Source organism: Rana temporaria, chromosome 2 (assembly GCF_905171775.1).
Source record: "Rana temporaria chromosome 2, aRanTem1.1, whole genome shotgun sequence".
Classification (NCBI taxonomy): Eukaryota; Metazoa; Chordata; class Amphibia; order Anura; family Ranidae; genus Rana; species Rana temporaria.
In genome coordinates this window covers 69343631-69360064 of record NC_053490.1, presented here as the reverse complement: position 1 = coordinate 69360064, position 16434 = coordinate 69343631, and the positions used below count along the sequence as shown (strand labels likewise).

The 16434-nt window shown below is 45.9% G+C and overlaps 1 protein-coding gene across 1 annotated transcript in view; it reads left to right on the top strand.

Moving 5' to 3' along the window:
• Positions 1-16434, top strand: part of ATP7B (ATPase copper transporting beta) — a 156305-nt gene that overhangs the window by 13399 nt on the left and 126472 nt on the right. Inside the window, exon 2 of the mRNA XM_040340335.1 lies at positions 14955-15081. Within this exon, the coding sequence (XP_040196269.1) occupies positions 14962-15081 (120 nt within the window). The 5' untranslated portion in view covers positions 14955-14961. The remainder of the gene's footprint in view (positions 1-14954; positions 15082-16434) is intronic.

The window sequence follows — 16434 nt, the reverse complement described above, 5'->3', positions numbered from 1 at the left end:
ACTTATCCCTGTCGGGCTTAGGGATCACCACAATAAGGGCCTCCCTCATGGAAGAGGGAAGCTCACCCTCCTGCAGAGCCCGCCCAAACAAGGAGTGTAACCTCTGTGCCAGCTCTTCCGCATAGTTTTTGTACCACTCGGCGGGCAAGCCATCCAACCCAGGGGCCTTATTGGGAGGAAGTGAATAAACAGCCTCAGTGACCTCTTCTACCGTAAGGGGTTTGTCTAGTAGTGTAGTATGCGATTCTTCCAGGACTGGAAACTGAAGGGATTCAAGGAATCCCATTGTCTCCACCTCGTCCGGGGGGGGGGTGGGGCAGTGTATAGGTTCTCATAAAAGGTTCTAAAAGCATGATTTATGGCTAAGGGGTCCGACGTGACAGAGCCGTCCAGCAGCCGAATGTGGGGTATCGTCCGATCCACATACTCCGTGCGTGACAGAAATGCCAACATCTTACCATTCTTTCCACTATGTTCAAGCAACCTGGCTGACAGAGACAACTGCTGTTTCCGCGTTGCATCCACCCTGTGAAGGTCCAAGGCCCTGTGCGCCCCCACCAGGGCCCCGTGAGAGTCCAAGGTGGGGAGCGCAGAGTATCGGGCCCTGGCGTTCTCCAGGGAGGATTCCAAGGCCAAAAGGGCAGCCCGGGAGGATCTCCTGTGCCGAGCTATATTAGAAATATACGAGCCCCTCACTGACGCCTTAAAGGCATCCCAAGTGGGGCCAAATGAGGCCGAGCCAGCATTGTCCCCCCAATAGTGGGACATAGCCTGCCGGACCGGCTCCTGAAATTCAGGAGTGGAGACCCAGAAAGGACTGAGCCGCCACACCCGAAAGGAGGGCCTGTGTCCTACCACCATGTCCACCGCCAGGGCAGAATGATCAGATAGTGTCTGAGGTATGTGGGAAACCGACTGTATAAAGGGAACCAAATCTGGAGTCCCCAAAGCATAGTCCAACCTGGAAAGAGTACGGTACGTCCTTGACTGGCATGTATAGTCCCGAGTCCCAGAATGGCTAATCCTCCAGAGATCTACATAGCCAAAGGAGGTACACCACTGACTAAACAACCTAGATTCATACTGGATGGGCTTCAATCGGTCCAAAGCAGGGTCGAGCACCGAGTTGAAGTCCCCCACTATAAGGGCGGCCACCACAGGGAAAGTGGCAAATTGCACACTTAAATCCGTGAAAATGTCCGCCGTGACAGGGGGGGGGGGCATATACCACCACCAACAACAGTGGCGTGGCGTGCACCGTGCATTGGAGAAACACGTACCGACCCTTAGGGTCCAACACCACCCGCTCACAAGAAAAAGGGAGACCTTTCCACACCAACACGGACACCCCCCTTGCATAGCTAGAATAGGTGGAATGGTAACCATACATAACCCAACACTTCTTTAGTGCCATCACCTTTGACCCCAAAAGATGCGTTTCCTGCAGACATAATAAATGGGGATTGTGTACTTTGAGGAAGTTAAATAATAAAGCTCTCTTAAATTTGGAGTTTAACCCCCTGACATTCCAGGAGATACACTTTACCACAGACATGTTAAAGCTTTAAACATACTGAAACACAGAGCAAGTCATTTAGCAGCATCTCAGACTGGGCATACGTGGGGGCAGAGAGAGGGCCACAAACATACACACACAGACTCACACACAGGCACACCACACTCATCACCGCAGACAACCAAACAATCAGACCCCAAAACATACACAGTCTAGGCAACAGCCCAGTACCTTTAACCCCTGCCAGACCCCAAAAACGAGGGGCTGGCTTTGACCCTGAACTACATGTATTTGCTAGGTACATGGCCCACCGCTAGCAAGCCAGCAGGCAAAAGTGGAACAGTCAACGTCCATTAAACTAATGGAAATGAAGTGAAGAAGAAAAAATAGTTATTGGCAAAATTATAGCAGCACATTCTTCCTATAGAGACCTATGTCCTCTTGCCACAGCAATTAGCTAGAACCTCCTGCCCCAGAAGCACTTCAAATGAAAAAGAACCTTGATGCAGGAATAAATGGAAAACAAAATTGAACAAAATAGAAGAATCAAGCATCGGACGCCCTGTCAGATCCACGGCCAGGCTGGTGCAGGGATTCAAACCAGGACAAAGCATTAGCAGGGGTTTGGAAAAAATGCACCTGGCCCTGATGCACCACCCTCAGCGTCGCAGGAAACAGCATAGAATACTGGATGGTCTTCTCCCTCAGTTTCTGCTTGACATGCTGGTACTTAGCTCTCGAGGCGCGGACAGCAGGGGAGTAGTCAGGGAAGAGGGACACAGAGGCGTTGTTAATCTTCAGGCTCCCCTTAATTCGGGCAGCACGCAGGATAGAGTCCCGGTCCCTGTAGTTAAGGAGACGCATTATCATAGTGCGAGGGGGGCCTCCAGCAGGCAGCGGCCTGCCAGGCACCCTATGGGCCCGCTCCAGGACAAAGCAGGGGGATAGGCAGTCCCCCCCAAACTCCTGGACGAACCAGCTCTCCAGGAAAGCCACCGGGTCAGATCCCTCGACCCGTTCAGGAAGGCCCACCAGGCGCAGGTTATTCCTGCGTAAGCGGTTCTCCAAATCGTCCATTTTATCTTCCAGTGATCGAATTTTTGTGCCCTGGGCCTTCACAGTAGGATGGATTGGGCCTACAGTGTCCTCCAGATCACTGATGCGGCGTTCCGTCTCGGTGACCCGGTCCCGCATTTTGTGCATGTCCTGGCGCATTATAGTAATGTCCAGCTTAAGCTCCTCCATCTTCCCCATAGTATCAGAATGGTTTACCTTCATTAGTTTGAGGACCGCCAGCAGCGTGGGCTCCGGTTCCGGGCCTTCCTCCAGACCGTCCTCGCTGGGCGACCCAGGGGCAGGCAGCGCTGGTGTAGTGGAGGTCCCAGGAGAAGGTGGGGGAGATGTCTCAGGGTCCTCAGCAAAGAGCTCCGGCGTGGAAGCCAAGGAGGAGAGTGGCGCGACGCTGCGGCGGCCATCATGGCCGGAACGCGTGGTGACATTCATCCTGACCGCGGGCTGTTTCTTTCGCCTTCCCATCCACCAGATTCCTCCCAGAAATATCCCAGGGGCTTCCCCAAGGGAATAGCAAAGTTTATAGCCGGTTTAGAAGGGCAGGATCACAGGATGGCGCAGGATTGTTCAGAGGGATCTCGGAGCTGCTAGGAAAGACGTCCGCTCACATGCTGCTCCAGGCCACGCCCCGTCTAAAAACAGAGGTTTACTTTGGACACATTTGCAAAAACATGTGTAAGCTGTAAGGCCGCTTCACGGCACACTGTATTACCTGCAGTGCTGTAAATTTATGAGTCTACACAGTAGAAGCACATGCATTCATAAATTTAGGTCAATATGTAGTCTGCTACATATTTTTGTTTAAAAAAAACCTCCCAATAAGTGTATATTGTTTATGCAAAAGTTCTAGAGGCAGATTCACGTACCTCCGCGCATCTTTCCGCCGGGCGCAGCGTATCTAAGATACACTACGCCGCCGTAACTTATTTTTTTTTTTCGAATCCTCAAAGAATTTGCGCCGAAAGTTACGGCGGCGTAGTGTATCTTTGGCGGCGTAAGGGCGTGGAATTCAAATGGATGTAATGGGGGCGTGTTTTATGTAAATATGTCGTGACCCGACGTAAACAATGTTTTTTTTGAACGGCGCATGCGTCGTCCGTGGGGGTATTCCAGTGCGCATGCTCGAAATTAAACAGGAACCAGCCAATGCTTACAACGGTGACGTCATTTTACGCAAAGTCCTATTCGCAAACGACTTACGCAAACAACGTAAAAAATTCAACATTCGACGCGGGAACGACGGCCATACTTAACATTGAGTACGCCTCATAATAGCAGCTTTAACTATATGCCGGAAAAAGCTGAACGCAAACGACGTAAAAAAATGCGCCGGCCGGACGTACGTTCGTGGATCGCCGTAACTAGCTAATTTGCATACTCAACACGGAATTCGACGGAAACGCCACCTAGCGGCCGGCAGAAAAAATGCACCTAAGATCCGACGACGTACTAAGACGTACGCCTGTCGGATCGATCCGAGATGCAGTCGTATCTTGTTTTGTAGATACAAAACAAAAATACGACGCGGGAACTTTAAAATTACGCGGCGTATCAATAGAAACGCCAACGTAATTCTTTTGTGGATCTGCCCCCTAGACTCTACAAACAATGGTATATATGCTAGAATTTTTATTTGTTCACTTATTTTTTTGTACTAGTAATGGCGGCGATCAACGACTTATAGTGGGCTTGTAATTATGCAGCGGACATTCTGACACTTTGTGGGAACCAGTGACCCTATTACAGTGATCAGTGCTAAAAAATATGCACTGTCACTGTACTAATGACACTGGCTGGGAAAGGGGTTCAACATCTAGGGCGCTCAAGGGGTTAAATGTGTGCCTAGCCAGTGTTTTTGCATGTACAGTGTGTGCTCCTTTTACTAAGGGATGTGCTGGATTTTATTCCCTGCTTTTTAGTAGCATTAAATTACTAATTAGTCTGTGTAGCAGTTTTTAGTAAAAACGTGTTTTAGTTCCTAAGCCTCTTGAATTGTTTTGGGACTGTACTGTCTTTATTTTGTAACACTATTGTGTAAACTGTTGGCGCTATACATTATATATCCTGTATAATAAGTGGACTATTGACTCTTTTTTATATTCCACATTTTTATTTGACGGATGCTGTTAATTATTAATTCGCTGTAGAAAACCCTATTGCAATAAGATATTATCTGTCAGGGTGTTGGTAAACCTTGTGACTCATCCAATATTCTCTCATCTCTTCCATGTATTTCATTTATTCTAATATAGTAACTCAGACAACCCTATTGTAGTGTTAGACGCCAAAAAAAACAACCCACACAGACATCAATGGAGCATATTTCTGTAATTTATAGGTGTGACAGTCTGGAAGGAACTAAAAATAGACGTCATTCGTGGTAAAGAATAGTGTTGCTTACGAATATTCGTATTGCGAATATTCGTTACGAATATGGCATATTCGAGTATTCGCGAATATATCGAATTTCGCGGCCAATATTCGCTATTCCGAATATTCGCATTTTTTCAATTTTATTTTTAAAACAGATCACATCCTAGTGATCTCCATCGACGTCTAAAAGCATTGCTGGTATGATTAGAGACACTGGGCCGAGTAGCTGAAGCGATCATTTTATATTGCAGAATATTCGCAATGCGAATATTCGGCAATAGGAATATTGCGCGATTATTTTCTCCGCCCTTCTTTTGCATCAGAGTTCTCCTACCACAGTTGTTAAAATTTCGCTATTATTTTCGCATTCGCATTTGCGAAATTTCGATAAAATATCAGGAATATTCGATTTCTGAATGAGCCAATCAGAGTGCTCCTACAGCAGTTGTCGAAATTCCGCAATCAATTTCGCATTCGCATTTTGCGAAATTTCGATAAAATATCAGGAATATTCGATTTCAGAATGAGCCAATCAGAGTGCTCCTACAGCAGTTGTCGAAATTCCGCAATCAATTTCGCATTCGCATTTTGCGAAATTTCGATAAAATATCACGAATATAATCGATTTCAGAATGAGCCAATCAGAGTGCTCCTACCGCAGTTGTCGAAATTTCACAATTATTTTCGCATTCGCAATAGCGAAATTTCGCAAACATTTCATTTCGATAAAATATCACGAATATTCGATTTTAGCGAATATTTCTCGAATATTCGGCTATATATTCGTTATATATCGCGAAATCGAATATGGCGTATTCCGCTCAACACTAGTAAAGAATGAATAATGATTAAGCAAGCTGTTGGCACTATATAAATCCTGTATAATAATAATATTAAGCAGAATTTTTTCAAAATAAATACAATAGAATTATAATTTTTTTTAGGCCTTGGTCACACGTGGCAATTTACAGTATACCCGTAACCTGTACATGGCCTTTTTTGCCCGCACGGGGATGCTCAGGTGTTGTGTAATCCCTGTGCCAGACACAAGTTATTCTCAATGTGACATCCATGCGGGGGGGGGGCATCAGAGAGTCGTCTGAGCATTGTGGGGCAGATCCACAAAGAAAGTACGCCGGCGTATCTATTGATACGCCGGCGTAATTTCAAAATTCCCGCGTCGTATCTTTGTTTTGAATCCTCAAAACAAGATATGACGGCATCTGGGTTAGATCCGACAGGCGTACGTCTTCGTACGCCTTCGGATCTTAGATGCAATTTTTCAGCGTCCGCTTGGTGGCGTTCCCGTCGTAATCCGCGTAGAGTATGCAAAATAGCTATTTCCGACGATCCACGAGCGTACGAGCGGCCGTCGCATTTTTTACGTCGTTTCCGTTCGTCTTTTTCCGGCGTATAGTTAAAGCTGCTATATGGTGGCGTACTCAATGTTAAGTATGGCCGTCGTTCCCGCGTATAATTTTGAAAATTTTACGTTGTTTGCGTAAGTTGTCTGTGAATGGGGCTGGACGCCATTTACGTTCACGTCGAAAACAATGACGTCCTTGCGACATCATTTGGAGCAATGCACCCTGGGAGTTTTGAAGGACGGGGCATGCGCAGTTCAATTGGCACGGGGACGCGCTTTATTTAAATGAAACACGCCCCCTACCCGCCCAATTTGAATTCCGCGCCCTTACGCCGCGAGAGATACACTTGGCCGTTGTAACTTACGGCGCAAATTCTTTCAGGATTCAAAGAATAGCAAAGTAAGTTACAGCGGCGTAGCGTATCTCACATACGCTGCGCCCACGCAGATGTATGTGGATCTGCCCCTGTTTGTAGAGCTTTAGAGCCGGTTCACATGGGGCAACATGACTTTGTGTGCGGCTTTGCGAGGCGACTTTAGCGCGTCTTGTGGCGACTTCAAGTTGCCTCCAGGACAGGCGACTTTGGCTGTGGCCAATCAAACAACAATCAGCTCTGTGGGAGGGAGGGGTTTGCCTGAGAAAACTAGTTTCTCTTCCTGGAAAGTTGCTTAAAAGAGGTTTTTTTGCTGAAATTACTGTTTACAGGGTATAGAGACATAATAGTTAACTGATTCCTTTTAAAAATTATTAAAAATAGATAAAAAATAGATAAAAATCAATCATATAATGTACCTGCAGTTTTAGTTTCATTTTTGCATGCTGTTTCCTGCTTCTGTGATGTGCAGAGCCACAGAGCCAATACAGGGCAGTGATGGTTTGTAAAACGAAACTGATTGGTACTGAGGGATTTTAGACACACGGTAATCACACCTCCTTGATTAGTGACCACAGAGAGAAAGCTCCCAGTACTGTGGTTATCAGGAAACAGACAACCAGGAAGTGTGGAGATCAGAGAAGAATTACAGCAACTTGAGATCAAAAACGAACAATGAGGACATGAAAACAGCACTGCATTAAGGTAAAGGAAGCTATTAAGATATTAATTTACAATCCCTTTAAGTTAAGACAGGGGATCCGACTTGGAGGCGACTTCCATTGAAATCAATGGGTACAAGTCGCCTTGAAGTAGTACAGGAACCCATTCTGAAGTCGGAGCGACTTCAGTAGTGTGCATTAAGATGGCTCTCATTCACTTGCATGTAACATAACAGTCTGGTGATGATGTCTCTTTACTTGAATGAATGGGAAATTAAACAAATGTTGAGTGAGTGACTGAGCTTGAGATGCATTATAACATTAAGACGAAATGTGTGCTTATTTGCACAGGAGAAATGGCTGTGTGCTCTGCATACTAGAGGTCGACCGATATGGGTTTTTCTCTGGCCGATGCCGATATTTAGAAATCGGGGCAGCCGATGGCCAATATATGTGGCCGATATTTTTTTCCCCTTTCATCTCAGCAAATCTAGGGTGGAGAGGTGGGGCGGAGGTTATTGTTTAGGCTGCATTCACACCTTTGCGTAGGCGATTTGCTGCGTTTTTTACCAAGATTTGCCGCGATAAATTGCAGCGTTTTGTACCGCGATTTGCCATGACAAAACGTGTCGTTTTTAACTGCGGTTTTGTATAGGTCATTGTCGGCTATGGAAAACGCCGAAGCCGCCCGATACGCGCGACTAAAAAGGGTCCGGGACTTGTTTCAGCTTCAGGCGTTCGGCGTGGAGATGTGAACCATCTCCATAGACAATAATGTTATTTTTCCCCTCCAGCGTATTGTAGCGTCGCGCTTCAGGCGACAAATAGCCTAGGTGTGAATGCAGCCTTAGGGTGGAGAGGTGGTGTGCAGCCTATTAGTGTCCATCAGTGCAGCCTGTCAGTGCCACATCAGTGCCCACCGGTGCAGCCTATCAGTATCTATTAGTGCCCACCAGTGCAACATCAGTGCAGTCTATCAGTGTCCATTAGAGCCCACCAGTGCAGCCCACAGTGCCACCTTATCAGTGCCCACCAGTGGAGCCTATCAGTGCCCACCAGTACAGAGCTCCTCAGTGCCCACCAGTGGAGCCTATCAGTGCCCACCAGTGCATCTCACTAATGCCCACCAGTACAGAGCTCCTGAGTGCCCACCAGTACAGAGCTCCTGAGTGCCCACCAGTACAGAGCTCCTGAGTGCCCACCAGTACAGAGCTCCTGAGTGCCCACCAGTACAGAGCTCCTGAGTGCCCACCAGTACAGAGCTCCTGAGTGCCCACAGTATAGAAGCTCAGTGCCCACCGTATAGCCCCCTTAGTGCCTACCGTATAGCCCCCTTAGTGCCCACAGTATAGCAGCTCAGTGTCCACAGTATAGCAGCTCAGTGCCCACAGTATAGCAGCTCAGTGCCCACAGTATAGCAGCTCAGTGCCCACAGTATAGCAGCTCAGTGCCCACAGTACAGCAGCTCAGTGCCCACAGTACAGCAGCTCAGTGCCTACAGTACAGCTCAAGAATGTCATTAATAATGTCAGTGCCCACAAGCAGAGCGCTTGGCTCTGTTCCGTCCCCTCGCCTGGCCAAGGAGAGCTCCATTTGCCCCCTGACGTGCTGCGCGCCCCGCCTCTGCCTCCACACTACAAACCCCAGAATGCAATGCAGTGCGGCCAGTAACAGCCAATCGGCGGCCGCAGCTGCAGACTTGGGGGGAAAAAAAATCAGCAAACAGCGGCCGTGATAGCCGTTTAGAATAGATGGTGGGCGGCCGGGGGGGAGGATTTACACCCAGCACACCCCAGCTTCTGATCCCTCACAATCGGCCTGTTTTCATGCAATAATCGGCCGATGCCGATTAAAAAAAAAAAAAGCGAAATATCGGCTAATACAGTATATCGGCCGACCGATAAATTGGTCGACCCCTACTGCATACTACCTATTTTTCCATGACAAGACCAACCTGTCAGAGCGCCACTCTCCTCTATGGGGTGTCGGACAGTAAAATTGGGTTGTCAGCAGCTTGCTCTGGGGGCACCCAAACAGGATCGCTCCCAAGCCGTGTCTCTGCGTGTGCATTCACACCCACAGCCGTGGCTCGGTCCCACCCCCTCTCTCTCTCTGCTCATTGGCATTGGCTCACTGGCTGTGATTGACAGCAGCTGTTGCCTCTGCCAATGAGGAGTGAGAGTCCAAGGAGAGCCGAGACTCTCGTGTACATCGCTGGATCGAGCTCAGGTAAGTATTAGGAGGGCTGGTGCACCTAGAAGGGTTTTTACCTTCATGCAACCTTGAGTCTTTACAACTGCTTTAATTTAACCTTCTGCATTGACTCCAGTGCATTTTGACAAAATGGGGAGATTTTGATTTATTGCCTAAACTTTGTCCCATTTAATGGAAATTAAAACTCTTAAAGTGTTTGTTAGCTCTAAATTATATCTCACCGCCAGACCCTCTTATAGGCATGCATACCACACTGTATAGGTTTTTTATAAAACCGAGTATTGTAAATACCTCTTTGGGGTGATCTTTAGGCCAGTCACGTGACTTGTGGCCGCTGTACAGCTCCGATACATGGATACAGCAGGAGGGGCTGAGATCTCCCTCTGACGTCAGCCGGGAGGTCATGAGCCCCTCCCGCAGAAGCCCTGTCTTGTAGATGTAAAGCGGCCCGAGTCACGTGACTGGCCTGAAGATGGCACTAGAAATGGATTTACAACCTCATTTTTTTAATAATAATAATGGGGGCGGAGACAGAGACACAGACATGGAGCTGACAGGCAGGAAGGAGGAGGAGAGAGGGGAGCTGAGAGCAGGGCTGCAGATGATGAAGGGACATACTCTGACCACGGGGGTCAGGGCTCATCGGCCCTGATTTTCGTGGTCAGCGCATAGAGGGGGATAGGGGAAGTGGCAGGATCAGCCAGGGTTTTTTTTTTACAGTTTAGAGGGGGGCAGATTACACCACACAAGCACTGTGCTGCTTAATCTGCTTTTAGGGGACAAGGATCTGAATTATTTTTTTGGGTGGTTAACAAACACCGACTACTATCTGTATGTAGAAATGCAGTTCCAAATGTTTCCCAATGTCCTCCAAAGTTCATGGTAGGACTGATCTGTACTCTGATCTGTACTCTTGATAAATAGGAGTCGCTGGTGTTGTGCACTGAATGTGTAACTTTGGAGAAAAATACACAGACCTGAAGATGATTGTTTGCACAGTTATTTAAACAAGTGTTTCCACTGCTGACCGGGCTGGGAGAACGCTTCAATGACAGCCAAAGGCAAGGGGCTACCATGAGCTGCTGGGAAAAGTGAATGACATTATAATGAAATAAATTGTTTTATTGTGTGTGTCACATACACGTGATACCATAGATGTTTTGGAAGATTTCATTACAAACAGAAAATAACATCAATTTGTATTTTGCTACTGAGTAAAAAATATTGTTTCTTTTAACCACTTGCTTACTGGGCACATAAACCCACTTCGTTCCCAGGCGAAATTTCAGCTTCCGGCACTGCGTCGCTTTAACTGACATTTGCGCGGTCGTGCGACGTGGCTCCCAAACAAAATTGACGTCCTTTTTTCCCCACAAATAGAGCTTTATTTTGGTGGTATTTGATCACCTCTGCGGTTTTTATTTTTTGCGCTATAAACAAAAAAAGAGCGACAATTTAAAAAAAATATATATTTTTTTTGCTTGTTGCTATAATAAATATCCCAATTTTTTTTTAAAAAAAATATTTTTTTTCTCAGTTAAGGCCGATACGTATTTTTCGACGTATTTTTGTAAAAAAAAAAAAAATGGCAATAAGCGACTGGTTTGCGCAAAAGTTATAGCGCCTACAAAATGGGGAACAGAATTATGATTTTTTTTCATTATTTTTTTTTTTACTAGTAATGGCGGCGATCTGCGATTTTTATTGGGACTGCGATATTGCGACGGACGTATCGGACACTTTTGACACAATTTTGGGACCATTCACGTTTATACAGCGATCAGTGCTATAAAAATGCACTAATTACTGTATAAATGTGACTGGCAGGGAAGGGGTTAACACTAGGGGGTGAGGAAGGGGTTAAATGTGTAGCCTGGGTGTGTTCTAACTGTGTGGGGGAGGGGGGTGACTGGGGGAGGTGACCGATGCTGTGTCTCTATGTACAAGGGACACAGATCCAGGTTTTGCGATTCCGCACTGCGTCGCTTTAACAGACAATTGCGCGGTCGTACGACGTGGCTCCCAAACAAAATTGGGGTCCTTTTTTTCCCACAAATAGAGCTTTCTTTTGGTGGTATTTGATCACCTCCGCGTTTTTTATTTTTTGCACTATAAACAAAAATAGAGCGACAATTTAGAAAAAAATGCAATATTTTTTACTTTTTGCTATAATAAATATCCCCCAAAAACATATATATATATAAAAAAAAAAAATTCCCTCAGTTTAGGCCGATACGTATTCTAATACCTATTTTTGGTAAAAAAAAAAATCGCAATAAGCGTTTATCGATTGGTTTGCGCAAAATTTATAGCATTTACAAAATAGGGGATAGTTTTATAATTTGAATTTTTTTACTACTAATGGCGGCGATCATCGATTTTTTTTTTTTGTGACTGCGACATTATGGCGGACACTTCGGACAATTTTGACACATTTTTGGGACCACTGTCATTTTCACAGCAAAAAATGCATTTAAATTCCATTGTTTATTGTGAAAATGACAGTTGCAGTTTGGAAGTTAACCACAGGGGGCGCTGAAGGAGTTAGGGTTCACCTAGTGTGTGTTTACAACTGTAGGGGGGTGTGGCTGTAGGTCTGACGTCATCGATCGAGTCTCCCTATAAAAGGCATGACACGATCGATGCAGTCGCCACAGTGAAGCACGGGAAAGCCGTGTTTACATACGGCTCTCCCCGTTCTTCACCCCCGGGGAGCGATCGCGAGGGGGCGGCTAGAAACGAATAGCCGTGCCCTCGTCCCGGATCGCTCCCCGCGGGTTTCCGACCGCCGCATGAAGAGGGGGGGGTCCCGATCGGACCCCCGACCCGCGGAAAGGCGGGGACGTACATGTACGCCCATATGCCTGTACGTGCCATTCTGTGGACGTACATATACATGTGGCGGCCGTTAACCGGCTAGGGAAGAAACGGCACTTCGTTTTGTCTCTTCCCCGCGCATGTGCCGTTGGGTTTTTCGGCGGACTACAAGTGAAATATCTCCTAAATGGCGCACGATTAGGAGATATTTCCACTACCTATAGGTAAGCATTATTCTAGGCTTACCTATAGGTAGAAGTCCAAAAAGTGGGTTTACAACCACTTTAAATGACACTAAACTCTGGTTTAAAAAGAAAAATTCCTATTCAAGTATGTATTCTTAATTTGAAATTGGGCGGGTTGGGGGCGGGTTTCATTTAAATGAAGCGCGTCCCCGCGCCGAATGAACTGCGCATGCGTGCATTGCGCTAAATGACGTCGCTAGGACATCATTTTTTTAACTTAGACGTGAGTTACGTCCATCTCTATTCACGGACGACTTACGCAAAATTTTTTTTTTCAAATTTAGACGTGGGAACGACGGCCATACTTAACATGGCAAGTCTATGTATACGCCGAAAAATACCAGCTTTAACTATACGCCGGAAAAAGCCGACTACAGACGACGTTAGAAAATGCGACGGCCGCGCGTAAGTTCGTGGATCGTCGTAAATCGCTAATTTGCATACCCAACGCGTAAAACGCCACCCAGCGGACGCCGAAGTATTGCATCTTAGATCCGAAGGCGTACGAAGACATACACCTGTCAGATCTAACCCAGAAGCCGTCGTATCTTGTTTTTAGGATTCAAAACAACGATACAACGCGGGAAATTTGAAAGTACGCCGGCGTATCAGTAGATACGCCGGCGTACTTTGTCTGTGGATCTGGCCCTGTGTGCTTAGGCAGTTGTTTAATGATGGAACTTTGTCACTGAAATCAGCTTGTCACATGGAAAGTGAGTCATGACATTTCCCATATTATATATAACCCTATAATTATACTGTGTGTCTTTTTATCGGCAAACATTACTAAGAATATTTTTATATTGATGGATGACACCAATTAGCCTTACATCTATATATCAACCATTGATAATGTTTACAGATATTTGTAATACATTTCAAATGCTTAATGAAACTGGGTAGTAGGTGGATGCCGGAGCTAAACGTGTGATTGGAGAATTAGCCAACTGATTTTTAGTTTAATAATTAAACTGAAAGAGACGGCAAGTAGGTTCTCCTTGGCTTTGTCCAATCCTGTGATTATAGATAATATTAAATAATAAGAATGGCCATACTATATAGCAGGGCGATGATTTAAAAAAAAAAATCTAAATATTTTTTTTTCTTTTTTTTTAATCAAATTTATTTTAATATAATGCTTTTGGAGTAAAAAATCTATCTAAAGTTAGGCCCGGATTCACATACATCGGCGCATATTTATGCCGGCGTAGCGTATCGAATATATACGCTACGCTGACGCAGCGCAGAGAGGCAAGCACAGTATTCACAAACACTTGCTCCCAAATCTACGCTGGGTTTGGAAAGCGTAAGTCGTCGTAAGTGCAAGTGGGCGTGAGCAATGCAAATGAGGCGTGACCCCATGCAAGTGATGGGCCGAGTGCCAGGCAACTACTTAAAGTGGAGGTTCACCCAAAAACCTTTTTTTTCAACATTAGATTGAGGCGTGTTTTGTCAAGGGGAATCGGGTGTTTTTTTTACAATCAAAGCAGTACTTACCATTTTAGAGAGCGATCTTCTCCGCCGCTTCCGGGTATGGGCTGCGGGACTGGGCGTTCCTATTTGATTAACAGGCTTCCGATGGTCGCATACATCGCATCACGATTTTCCGAAAGTATGGTCTTCGGGAGCGGGCGTTCCTATTTTGATTGACAGCTTTCCGACAGGCTTCCTGACGGTCGCATCCATCGCTTCACCAGTAGCCGAAAGAAGCCGAACGTCGGTGCGGCTCTATACGGCGCCTGCGCACCGACGTTCGGCTACTTTCGGAAAATCGTGACGCGATGTATGCGACCGTCGGAAGCCTGTCGGAAGACTGTCAATCAAAATAGGAACGCCCAGTCCCGCAGCCCATACCCGGAAGCGGCTCTCTAAAACGGTAAGTACTGCTTCGATTTAAAAAAAAAACACCCGATTCCCCTTGACAAAATGAGCATCAATCTATTGTTAAAAATTTACTTTTTGGGTGAACCTCCACTTTAAATTGTGTTGATTTAAATCAAGCCTTTTTACTATAATATATATAATCATGCAAAAGTCCACATGTACAAAAATATATATATTTCTTGAATGCTGGCAGAAATGGCGGATGACAGGTCCATGTCCGCTCCGCTATGCAGAACAGTATTTCTCTATGAGGTGGTCAGATGGAAACAAACTGCCTATCCAATTCCATCCGACTGTCATCCAATCCGATCCGCCGGATGGATGGGTAGCGTGTGTTTTTAGCAGCCTGGATCGGATGCTAGCGGGTGTCAGTGGACACATGCAAGAAATTATTTACCAGTCCTTATCCACGTTATTTGCATTGTCTTTTAGATAAAATATGTCCAGGAGGACTTTTCTGGCGGATGAGGAGGAGGAAGTCGGGTTACTCAGTAAATATGAAGAGCGGCACACAGAAAAATCCAGGACAAAGCCGCCACCTCACCTGTACAGAAGCAAGGTAAGACTGAGGCTGGCAGACTTACAAAGTGTCTTCTCTTCACCTAACAATGTACCCGCGTGATTTCTGGAATAGGTAGGTGCACTGAGCACCACAGAGAAGAGCTGCATGATCTGGCTAAAATGAGAACCATGTTTTTTTTGCTTAGAAGATAGATCACGATTCTCACGGAGTAACATCATCTTTCATATTAAAACAAAATAAATTGGGCTAACTTTACCGTTTTTTTTGTTTTTTTCATTGAAGTGTATTTAAAAAAAAAAATGCATTTGAAAGACCACTGGGAAAATACAGTGTGACATAAAATATTGTAGTAATTGCCATTTTATTCCCTAGGGTCTCTGCTAAAATATATATAATGTTTGGGGGTTCAAAGTAATTTTCTAGCAAAAAATATTGATTTTAAATTAAGAAACAAGTATCAGATAAAGATTTGGGGGCAGATCCTCGTAGAATTGCATACGCCGCTGTAACTTACTTTTTGAAGCTTCGAATCCACAAAGAATTCGCGCCGTAAGTTACGGCAGCGTAGTCTATCTCTCGCGGCGTAATGACGCGCAATTCAAATGCGGCGAGTAGGGGGCGTGTTTCATTTAAATGAAGCGCGTCCCCGTGCCGAACGAACTGCACATGCACCGTCCCTAAATGTCCCGCCGTGCATTGCGCTAAATGACGTCGCAAGGATTGACGTGGATTGACGTAAATTACGTCCAGCCCGATTCACGGGCGACTTACGCAAACAACATTTTTATTTTTTTAATTATACCTGGGAACGACGGCCATACTTAACATTGCGTACGCCACCAGATAGCAGCTTTAACTATACGCCGAGAAAAGCCGACTAGAGATGATGTAAAAGAATGCGACGGCCGCACGTACGTTCGTGGATCGTCGGAAATACCTAATTTGCATACTCGACACGGAAAACTACGGGAACGCCACCCAGCGGACGCCGAAGAATTGCATCTAAGATCCGAAGGCGTACGAAGACGTACGCCTGTCGGATCTAACCCAGATGCCGTTGTATCTTGTTTTGAGGATTCAAAACAAAGATACGACGCAGGAAATTTGAAAGTACGCCGGCGTATCAGTAGATACGCCGGCGTACTCTCTTTGTGGGTCTGCCCCTTGGACTTTAAATGGTTAAACTTCCTGCATTTACACACAGAAGTTTGCTCTGAGGCCTCGTACACACGACAGAGAAACTCGACGTGCTTGGCACGTCGAGTTCCTCGTCGAGTTTTGGGATGAAGCCGCCGAGGAGCTCGGCGGGCCGCCTTCTCCCATAGAACAACGAGAAAATAGAGAACATGTTCTCTATTTTCTCGACGAGCTCCTCGGCGGCTCCATCGA